This window comes from Chelonoidis abingdonii, chromosome 9 (genome assembly GCF_003597395.2).
Source record: "Chelonoidis abingdonii isolate Lonesome George chromosome 9, CheloAbing_2.0, whole genome shotgun sequence".
NCBI lineage: Eukaryota > Metazoa > Chordata > Testudines > Testudinidae > Chelonoidis > Chelonoidis abingdonii.
The window spans coordinates 22,185,986-22,197,777 of record NC_133777.1 but is presented as its reverse complement, the minus strand read 5'-3'; the positions used below and the strand labels follow the sequence as shown (position 1 = coordinate 22,197,777).

At 41.7% G+C, this 11,792-nt stretch overlaps 2 protein-coding genes across 4 annotated transcripts in view; one reads left to right on the top strand and one right to left on the bottom strand.

Moving 5' to 3' along the window:
• Window positions 1-6,524, bottom strand: part of ZC3H7A (zinc finger CCCH-type containing 7A) — a 55,529-nt gene extending 49,005 nt beyond the window's left edge. The window contains exon 1 of one of the 2 annotated variants that reach the window (XM_032779652.2): window positions 6,171-6,524. The gene's annotated coding sequence lies outside the window, so the exon portion shown is untranslated. The remainder of the gene's footprint in view (window positions 1-6,170) is intronic. The other variant, XM_032779653.2, reaches the window with a different exon arrangement.
• A 145-nt stretch (window positions 6,525-6,669) lies between these two features.
• Window positions 6,670-11,792, top strand: part of LOC116824402 (alpha-N-acetylgalactosaminidase-like) — a 26,054-nt gene continuing 20,931 nt past the window's right edge. Inside the window, exons 1-2 of one of the 2 annotated variants that reach the window (XM_075069272.1) lie at window positions 6,670-6,753; window positions 8,293-8,603. In XM_075069272.1, coding sequence (XP_074925373.1) covers window positions 8,449-8,603 — 155 coding nt within the window. In that variant the 5' untranslated portion in view covers window positions 6,670-6,753; window positions 8,293-8,448. The remainder of the gene's footprint in view (window positions 6,754-8,292; window positions 8,604-11,792) is intronic. The other variant, XM_032779658.2, reaches the window with a different exon arrangement.

The window sequence follows — 11,792 nt, the reverse complement described above, 5'->3', positions numbered from 1 at the left end:
AAAAAAAAAAAAAAAAAAAAAAAAACCGGGGGGGGGGGGGGAAGAAGACTACAGGGCTCAGGACAAGGGAACTTGCTGATCTACTTAAAAAGACAAGAGTACTTAGAGAGGGGTCAGCATACTTAAAGGGGCAATGCGCATCTCTCTCTCTGAGACACACAATGTGTGTGCCTGTCTCTCTCTGCCATGCTGTCTCCCCACCCCCCCTCATTTGTGCAGTCTTGTAGAGTGTGAGGCTACATTAGCAACGTGTTAGCCCTCAAGAGCTCAGTCGAGTGCTAGTTCATCATCATTTAGCAGTGAGGCATTCCCTGGGAAATATCCCACCCTCTGACTCCACCACCTCAACCAAGCTTCACAATCATCATTGCTGTGCACAGTAATAAATTGTTTGTTTAAAATGTATTGTGTGTGTGTGTTCGTTTCCTGGAACCTAACCACCCCTCTTTACATTAATTCTTATGGGAAAATTGGATTTGCTTAACTTCATTTCGCTTAAAGTAGCATTTTTCAGGAACATAAGTGTTAAGCGAGGAGTCACTGTAATAAATAATTAAATCCCCAACATTAATTGTACCAGGTGACTTGAATACTTGCTCAGATGACATCTTCAAGACTGGCACAAAATCTCATATCCACTATTACCATGAGATTCAGCCAAGTTACCTTGAGTCTGACTTGCACAGTCAGATCACTAATCCAACTGGCCTAGAGGAGGACAACAGAGGTACCCACAACTTTTGCTAGTCCACACACCATTTCTGACAAAAGATCAGAACCTTTCCGTCTCCCTATCTAAGGACCACATCATAAAGCTGTCTCCAGAGAGTGGATTTCCAAAAAGCTGTGATGGACAGCGTTGCTCTTCCATAGAACCAGTGAACAGTTAGTTTGAAAAGACCTTATAACCACAGATTGTTAAAAACCATTGCCTTCATGTTCCATACTATTCTCCAAAGCTTGCAATCCAATGAAGAAGAATAGATTAAATGTAAAGGTTGCAGGCTGGAGCACCACTACTTCAAGATCCACTCGGAACCTGACTACAGGGCTTTGGAGCGGAGCACAGAGCTGGAGCACAGAGCAGTTCCAGAGCAGTGGAGCTGCAGGTTTTAGCCTAGAGCTGGGGCACAGCTCCAAAGCCTTGCCTGGCTAGGGAATAAAATTCCTGAATTACTGCTGTGAAGGTGAGCAAAAAAAATATAATAATTAAAAAAATTACTCCTCAGCTACTAAATCTTGACTATCAAAACTGTTTTGAACAGATGGTCATCTTCGCCACGAAGGACAAAAATTCATCCTGTTTCACAGAAAAAGACCTTATACCACTGATGAATAACCTAGGCAATGCCAATTGTGTTTGCTGGTAGAACACCCTTCTGGAGGGAGGCCAACTTGTGCCTAAGAAAGTCATTAATGAAAGGCAGCGTAGTATGTGAGGTTTGCAGCATCAACCTCTCCTTCCTGAGCTGTACTATCAGATTTTTCTTTTTTACTAAATATTTCAAGCTGTCACCAAATTTTTGCAGTTGTTTCCCTCACCAAATTTTTGCAAGTACACTTTTTACCTTCAATAGCCCATTTGACTCACCCTGATGTAAAAGGTTTTGACACTTTCTTTCCCTCCACCATTGGACAAGACAGGAGCCTTTTCTATTTTCTGCAATATTCGATGCACTCAATGAACATTTTAAAGGTCTGCTCTAACATCCAGAATGTACCAGAGATTTTTCTTTAGGTACAAGAGATTTGGACTCAACAATAACAAAACTGTCACGAAGATCTAGGAAAGAAATTCTTCATGAGAATAATGGTACACTCCATCCATATGAAATGTACAGAACTGAATTATCACCAAATGTGCAGCCACCTTTGATATTCATATTACGGATGTCAGTGAAAGCAGATCACTTTGATCAACTGCTAAAACTCAAAACCAATAACCAGCACCACACATTTTCTATATAACACTTCCCTTCCAGAGATCCTGGAGCATTTTACAAAGGAAGATAAGTATCATTATTCCCCTTCGCAAAATGGGGAAACTGAAACTGATACAGAAGTGAAGTGACTTGCCCAAGGTCACAAATTAGGTTAGCACAAAGACTCTTTGAAGCAATAAAACTGTTAGCCAGAAACATTAATTATAAAATGGAAATGTTAGATACTAGAGTTGCAAAAAACTGTATTTAGGCGCAATAGCCACAATTCAGCTGGTCTGACCAGTTTCAAGAATTAGCATATCACAAACTGTAAGACCTATGTATGCAACCTCAGACTATAGTATTAAAAAAGTCATTTTAAGTCAAGCTAACGAAAACCCCATTTAATAGAAAACAGTTGCTAACAATAAGACTAGCTTTATTAACTTCCTCTCAAGTTTTGATTGTTTGAACAGGATAAAACTGTCAAAGACCCCAACAGAATGCTGCAAAATATTGTCTAAAAGTGTAGCCAGTTGACTACACATATGGTTTGTTATTAAGAACACTTAAGAGATCAACCAACCAAACATAGCCCAAAAAAAGCAGTACAATACAGAGAGGAAAGAATTAATAAGATACCAATCCTTCTGAGAAGTGTTTCTTGCAGTGCTGTTCCACAGTGGGGGTGCTTTGAATTATTCCACCAACCACTTATATTTATAGCACAATTGCTTACAAGTTAAAGCATTTTATGTCACCTAAGATCCTGCCCACCAGTTTGTATCAGTTCCTTAACTTGCTGTTCTGTACTTCTCCTTATTTCTGTTTTGGATACTGCGAAGGTACCTGTACTAGGACACAGAACAAATGTATCTTGCCTTTGACAGGTTTTATATTTGCTAATGCCAAAAGCTATGTTTAGCTTTGCAGAGCACTGTGGGATCTCTCTTGACATAGGTGAGCAAAGAACTGTAAAAGAGACTTCATATAATATGGCACGCCCTATGCATTACATGTGCAGTAGCTAGCAAAGATAAAGTATTTACTAAAATAACTTCACATCATGACCTTGTAAGATAAAAACATTACTTAAAAAGTCTTCCTTTTGGAGTGGATTTTAGGAAACAATTTTGTAGATATTTTCAAACTGACTGCTCTGTACTTCAGTTTCAATGATGAAGAATAACAAAATCGTTAAAAAACCACACAGTTTTCATTCAGATTATTAGAGCTCTAGCGACTGCTTCTGCAAAGGTTAAGAAAATTATAAGCAAGTACAAAGTGTGATTATAATTCTTAAATGTTCATCTTGTAGGTTGGTGTCTGCCCCAAGAACTATGGGGGTTTATATTTTGGGGGGGAGGGGGAGTGTCTTATTTTTGATAAAATTCCAACCAGTCATATCAGTTACACACACTAATCTTCCCCCTTTGTGAAAACAATTCTCTTTCTCTCTCCTACTCTCTCTTCCATGCACCACTGCAGTGAAAACAGCTGACATTAGAAAGCTGAAACTCAGAACACACACTTATCATAATGAATAGTATGTGCTTTTCTAGATTTTGGGGAAAACTGTAAACTGCATGGCAGGATTGTTCAAGTGCCATTCTCCACTGGCACCAATGGCCCTGGGTGTCATAAACCTTAAAGTGGGTGTCAAGGCCATGCCCCTCCACGTCCTCAGGCCACCCATGGGACCCTGATTTAAAGCCTGAGCCCCAACCCACTATCCTCCTCTATGCTATGCCAGAGGTAGAAGTGATAAAATGAATGGTGCCACAAGCTGCAAAAGATAGAGGCAGATCCCTTCACAATGCATTGCTGTGTCCAGAATCACTGAGTTAATGGGGCCTCAAGTGGGCACTTTCTAACCCACCAATTACATTGGAACCTGCCAAAGTTGTGGCAGTTGTAATTTAAACCCCTCAAACCAGATCTCCAGCTGGCAGTTTGCCAGTTTTGCAATATCAGCAAAAGCCCCTTCTAGATCCCAGAACTGGTCATCAGCCTAGCCCCTGGCATCAAAAGAGATCAAGCAACTCAATTCAGAGTGGGGCTGAAACTGAGAGCCCAAAATGTCTACTCATCTAGGCAGCAGAGAGTAGCAACCTCTCTCCCTATCCAGTTGCTGTAGGCAGAAGCCAATCACTTGGCCTTTTTACCAGGCCCCATCACCAACAGCAGCATCAGTGATGGGCAAACCAGGCCCACTGCCCTGAATCAGTACACGATACCCTTCCCACGTCTTGCAGCAAGGGGGTGGGGATGGGGGTGGAAGAGAACCAACCCTCCACAAGCACTGACAGGAAATGGGAGGTGAAAAGGGAAGCAGGGGGAGCACATGGAACACTGTCCTAGTTACTCCAGGTTGATATCTCATCCACATATACCCAGGGATGTCTCCACTGTTCCCAGTCCCATCAAAACTGCATTCCATGCAGAAAAAAAAAAAAAAATCATTTTGCATTATTTAAAATACAATCTCTATTTATTAGTTTTAAACACAGTGATTAAGCTTACGATTATTTAAGTTAGTAGTAAGAAACCATTAGTGAACTGTCCTGTGCCATGACGAGTTGTTTAATAAAATTCCTCTTAACTGCAATATCCCAACTCCCCTACTTTATTTGCAATAGTTTGTAGTTAAACTGAAACTAAATTAAACTGTGTTTATGAGGAAACATCTAAATATAATAAGTGAAACAGAAAATAAGCTAAAGGTCAACTGCTGAATAAATACACTCATTTTAAAAGTTATTTATCAGCAGTGTTTTGTTACAGCATGTTTAGATTCTTTCCATTTATGACAAGGCAAGACACTAATCATGTTTTGTTTTCCTTTATGCTGTCACACTTTCCCTGACATTTTTAAAAACCCCTTGAAAACTCAGAACAGAACAGAAGATATCAGCACTGCAAAGTTACTTCTCACTCCCAAGAAGATCAGGCTGTTTTGGAGGGGTGGTGTTTGAGGTTTGTTTTTAATAAAGATGCTTAAAATATTTGTTTAGACAGAAAAAGTATTAATAAAGAAAATTATATTAATAGAAGTTTCACCAAGATAACCACACAATGAAATCTGATGCCTACAACTGACAATGTGTCTTTATAGAGACACCATCAACTTTTAAATCACTTCTGTATTCTTTTTGGCTTATTACTTTCCAAGTAACATTTACTATAACTGAAGGATTGAGTATTTATTTTTATTTCTCCTGACTGCTCAATTTCTGAATGTGATAGCACTCTGCAAATATTAAGGTGTTTTTCTTAACTTTGTAGAAATTAATTCATATCAATTATAAACAAATTCATTCCTAACATACAGGAAATAAAGAATATCATATACAAAAAGAAAAGGTAACTCACACCACACTGAGTCTGTGTAATACTAGTGACAGTTCATTACTACTCTTTAGGGTGTACCTGAAAATCAGTTAATCATTAATACTACTTGGTGTATTTGACACCACTTTGTGTACAATCAAACTCTGAATAATGAGTTTCTTATAGTCACCTTCCCTCCTTTGCAATAAAGTTTTTTCTTCTCTCACTCTCATCACACAATAGGGGCAGAAAACTGCCATTTTAAAAGCTATATAAAAATGCAGTTGTAAAACCACAAAAAACAGCTGACATACCCAGGAGCAGCTGCCCTTACTGTAAATTATTGTTTAAAACTGACCGGACTGAGTGGATAGGGGCTTTTGAAGTTCTGTCAAGGCACAATTAGGCTGAAAGAGTTGACAGGCTGAGGCGGCCTGTCCCCCAGCACCTCCCTCCCCACTCTCACAGGGGCCCTCCAGCCTCAGCAGGGATTGGCAGCGGTAGGAAGAGGTTCCACACACGCTCCGTTCACTCCACAGAGGGATCACCCCCAAAGCGCAACAGGCACTTAGCATTGCCTGTCGTGTGTTCTCACCTTCCTCCTCCCCCCACGTCCCCCGTCACCAACCCCCCGCAGAACCACCCACGAGGGTCTTCACCAAGCCAAGCACAAGATTAACACGAGCTGAGGAGGAGGGAGGCACCAGCGTAACCCGGCTGCTGGGGGGAATAAACCCAACCTCGACACTGCGGGGAGGGGGCAACGCTCAGCAGCCTCCCTAGCGAGGGAGTGGCGGGGGAAGTGGGCCGAGAGCACCGCTACCGCCACCGGGGGCCGTGAGGAGCAACGGACCGCCTGCCCCACTGGGGTGGCGGATCTAGCCACCAGCTCCCCCGTTCGATGAGCCCCCCGCCTACCTGCTCGCTAGGTTCGGCGGCGGCGCAGCTGAAGGCAGAGACAGCGCCAAGCTCTCAGCACGACAACAACAGCAGCGTCTCCACTCCTGCCCCGGCAGCTGCACTGATCAAACCCGGCCCTCTTGTTTTGCGCCCTCTGCCGCTCGGAGGCTAGCGCCACAATCAGCCACCTCAAGCACAACAGCCCCTCCCGATTAGCAGCTGTGGGCACATTTCTGCTTTTCACATTGGCTCCATAATTCCTAGGACAGGACCAGCTCCTCTGATTGGCTGAAGCCAACAGATTCTTTGCTTCCGATTGGCTCTATATGTCCCCTCCTGCCTCTCCGTTCCTTCGATTGGCTGATTACTCAAGCTATGAGTCTCTGTATCGCTCCCTCCAGGGTGCGAATGTTTCACAGGAGCGGGCAACATCTCCACCTCCAATTGGCTCCTCAACTGCCACCCCGGAGACACACCACTCCTGATAGGCGGAGACCGGAAGTCTCTGAGTCTCCGATTGGCTTAGGTTCACCATCACACCACCCCCTCAGGAAGCCGGCGGAAGCACGGGTGCCAGACTGTCCACACCACACGGTAATTAGTACTGCGTTTGGGCCACCCCCCCATAGGTACTCTTTCCCCCTCCGAGCCCTGTCTCGTCGCCAACCGTCGTTGTGATGTGGGGGCTGGCGGCCGTTTTGCTAGACACTGACAGCACTGCGCGTGCGCGGGATGTGGGGGGTTTCCCCCCCGTCGCGGGTTCTCGCTCTGCTTTCCACACGCGATTGCACCACGTGACCGTGGGTGGGGCCTGAAGAGACTCGAGCGGTGTTCCGCGCCACGGTGTCCTGCCAACGTGGGTGCACCTCAGTGAGGGGGGGAGGTTGCCTTGTGGTGTGGCATAAACGTGGCAGCCATGGTGTCGTCAGGATGTGGGCCTGCCCCCATGACACCTCGGTGTAGTGAGCATGCGGCATGCGTCATTATGACATCACTCAGAGGGCCCAAAGTGGCGTCATGCCATTGTCCTGTCTTGGGGTGGTCTCGCCTCGCAGCATCACTTCTCCAAGGCATTGGCGCCTGATGCGATTTGCCATGCTTTGCACAGGGACAGGGTGGGGGCACTGTGCGGTCCCACGGCATGGCACTGACAGACACAAGCCCAGCCAGTCTACCACAGGTACAACTGCAGGCACAAAGGTCAAACTGTGCCTATGGTGTCTCACAGCTAGTGATAATGCTGGGCTTGAAGTGTGCAGCCTTCACTATAATGTCTTCATTTCACATGCGTGGTCCTGCATGGTAACCCACTCCTGTATGTGAATAGGTTAAAAATAAGGGCAAGTATAACACTCTCCATCCTGCAAACAAAGTGAGTAGCCCTCACACTCACTTGTTTGGAAAGCAGTATCCTGCCTGATTCCCCCTTGTTACCTACAATGCAGTGAGAGCTATACACACACACACATGCTTCTGGTGCAATCAAACCAACTAACATCACCTTTTGTGGCATAGAGTGATGCAGCACTCAGAAAGGATTGTGTGGTATTGTACAACTGGCTGTTTGTTCTGCAAGGGAGTTTCACATCCCCTGAAATACTGCTTTGATAATTGCTGGAAGTGGGATGCTTGACTGGATGAACAAATAGTCTGAGCTAGTATGGGAAGTAATACATTTCAGTTTTAGTCTATTTTTGAGTCAGTCAATCTTAATTTCCCCCCTCCTAGGTTTCTGAAGCTTAAAATGAGCATTTTATTTTCATACAGGATTCTGCTAGAAAGTCCTACCCCTCCCTTATAACAATCCACTACTAAAAATAGAGGTGCTTTTTGCTTTTCATTGACCTCAAATGTTAAGGAAGCGCAAATGGAAAACAAATGTCAATATAGTGTTTACTCAAAAGTAATATTGAAGGATTTAATAGTATTTGATCCTTAAAGTGTGCAATTATATTTATCATGATGTATTCTCAATGTGATTAATGGGTTTTAGCTGCAAATTTCCTATTGATAATTAAAGAGACAAATAAATAATTGTTCGAAGGTTTGGAAATGTCCCCCTGTATATCTAGATTTGTCCATGTTTAATCATGATCAGCCTTTGAAATCTTTGTATTTCCTATGCCTTGGTGTCCTTCAGATACCTGGTTGCTAGAAGCCCCAGAAATACCTAAGACACAGATAACTAGCAATTAAGAACAAGTCAAATTGTAGGACTGTTTTTGAACAACAGATGTGCTAAAGGTGAAAATATTAATTGGATCCATTCTTCTGATTTATAGTTGTCCTGTTAATCATGTTGCTGCCTCCTCTGAGCATCCTGTTGGGATTGGCTGCCTGCTGTTCATCCTTAGATAATGGTTTATTGAGGACTCCACCAATGGGATGGCTGCCTTGGGAACGTTTTAGATGCAATACCGATTGCAAAACTGATCCTGGAAACTGCATCAGGTAAGATAATTGATCAAGAATGGCTGTAAAAGAGTTCTAAATATCACAGTTAGGAAACTTCTCAAACTGTGCTAGCGTTAAGAGGATGGTTAACAAACTGCTCAGGTTTTGTCTGTCTCACCCCATATAAAAAAGACAAAGAAGACCAAAAGCATAGTGTTGGTACAAATATAATGTTATTACAATATTTGTGAGAGTTGTGCCTCCTTAGGAACACTTCTAATAATATTAAGTACATAGAATATTGGTCTCTAGATGCCATGGTGATGGGGTAATATAAATGCCTACATAGATTTAGGTAAGAGTTTAGGATAAGAATAAATCCAGGTTCAGTCAGTTACACTAGATTAGAAGAAGGTTTTGAATAAAAAAATCACAATTCACTTATTTTAATGAGCTTATTTACAAAAGAAATGTAATACTTTACTTCTCAAAAGGATGGCTGAATAGCTGTTATAAGGTGGCCTCAAGTACAATAACTCTAGTCCCTGCACAATTTACTGAAGGTTTTTATATTGTTGACACCAGTCGGGGGGCTCCTTGTTCACTCTTATAACATATTATTTCTCAATGGAGCTTACAAATTATTACAAGTCACCTCATAATTTATTTACATACAACTGATAGTATCCTAGGTCCATGTAGTTGGTACTCCAACCCTATAGGTAGAAAGAGGCCGTGTATCTGACACAAAGGTTCTCGAGAAATGCAATAATCATTACCGCGCTGGCAAGAAACCTAAATCAGAGGTGATTAGCGGAAGACTTGCGTCAACATGCGCACTGCTGAAAATGCGCATGGACTGCCAGCACCTGCGAGCCTCCCAATCTAGTAATATACCCGGACATCTAACCAATAGTTATACCACTACAAGTCCCTAATTTGGGCATGATGCACCAGCACAAGCTGGGGCTGACATCAGTAAATTGCCCTGATCCCAGTGTGTCTACATTAGAGACTTGCAGTGGCATAATTACATCAATATAGAGATGCAAGTAAAATTTCCATAGTGTAGAGAGGACATAAGCATAAACCATTACAATGAATCTGCAGACAGCTCAAAAGAACGATTTATAGGAGTGATCTGCCTACCCCCGATTAATCTAATTGGGTGCTGATGCTTAAAACTACTTATAACAGTTTAAATGCAAGAATTATTTCATTGCTTATTATTTTAGCACATGTAAGAGGAAAGGAAATAATATCTACAGGAAGGAATGGAAAATGGGAGCTTTTTGAGAGGGAAATGCAGACAGGGAGAGACACAGTAAAGAGGGTGGGCAAGAGAGAAACAATGGGCAGAAATAGCAGTAATCTGACATTTGGTCAGATTCCTGACTCTTACTGAATGATCCTGAATATGAAAACAAGATACTGAATAGACCAGTTCTCTTCTTGAGGTACCCTGGTGCATATGAAGGTAACAGTTATCCCATGTTTAGGGATTTCCTTTCCTCCAGATGTGGGTCAGCATTCAGCACTTAGACCCTCATTCTCTGTGGTACCATTAGGCCAAGACAGTTGCAGCCATAAAAGAGAGAATTAATGCAACTGTGAGGGCTGGAATTAGATTATTGTGTTTAGTAATAGTTTCCATTTCAGAGATACAGTTGGGGCCAACATGCATGCTAGCACAATAGCCATTGGTGCTGGCACAGTTGGATCTTTGACTGCTGAAGCACTTAGATACGATTGTGATGGGCACTGTAGAATCCCCCAAGATTGATAAAGGAATTTTTCCTCCTTTTCTACTTCCTTCTAGGAGAGCAAATATGTCAGATGGAAAGCTGTTGGAATGTTCTATTGTACCTTCAGAGAGGGGGGAGATATTACACTAAATATAATTTAGTTAGTACAATAATCTGAGATGTGATCCAGTGAAATGAAAAGAATAAATTATAGAAAACAGATCCGTGAATAATTTTTTTAATCTCCATTTAAAACAAGGAGGATCACATGTGTCTTCTTTTTCTAATGAAGAAGATCTCCCCAGGAACAGATCAGTCAGCTTGCCTGCTTTTGATATGGGTGAGATACTTGATCATTAACTCTTCTATAACGTTTGGGTAATTATGTTTTCTCTCTCACTTTTGATGCCTCTAAATTGCGTCTTGTGTAATTATAGTTCATGTGGCAACAGTAACAACTTTCATAGTTAAGGAAAAAAATGTTGTTGCAAGGAATTTTATTTTAAACAAAATGAGGAAGTTTCAGTTTGTATTGTTGCATGTTATAAATAGTTGTAAGCTGCCCGCTTCTATTACAAGTTCTTGTTCTTCAGTGTAACTCATTAATAACATTTTGCTATGTATAGCTGATAAAGTTATATGTTTTATATGTGTATACGTATACGAAATGCACCTGCAGTAGAACTGCAGAGTTGCGAATACCTCGGGAAAGGTGGTTGTTTGTAACTCTGAAATGTCCATAACTCTGAACAAAACATAATGGTTGTTCTTTCGCAAGTTTACAACTGAACAGTGACTTAATCCAGCTTTGAAACGTTACTATGCAAAAGAAAAATTATGCTTTTAGCCACCTTAATTTAAATGAAACAAGCACAGAAACAGTTTCTTTACCTAGTCAAATCATTTTAAAAAACAAACTTTCCCTTTATTTTTAGTAGTTTATGTTTAACACAGTACTGTACTGTATTTGCTTTATTTATTTATTTTGTCTCTGCTTCTGCCTAATTGCGTACTTCCAGTTTCAAATGAGGTGTGTGATTGACTAGTCAATTCATAACTCTGGTGCATATAACTCTGAGGTTCTACTGTTTCTTTCAAACAATCAGTTTAGCACACTTCACAATAGACAAGGCTAAGGAAAAATTTAGGCAAGAATATTGGGAGAAACGTGTGTTGTTATGTAGGAGCCTTTAATAACCCAATAGAGAAGAAAATCTGTTTTTAAGTGCTCATCCAATTAAGACTGCAATGTATTTTTGATAGTAGCAGGCAGAGAGTAAAAGAAACACACACAGAGATGTAGGATGTCAATTACCCTTACAGTTATTAGAAAAAGAATTTTTTTTCTTTTTATCAACCATTTCCTCCCAGGAAGTCAAACGTTCTGTAATGTACAGGCAGCAAAGAATCCTGTGGCACCTTACAGACTAACAGACGTTTTGGAGTATGAGCTTTCATGGGTGAATACCCACTTCGTCAGATGCATGTAGTGGAAATTTCC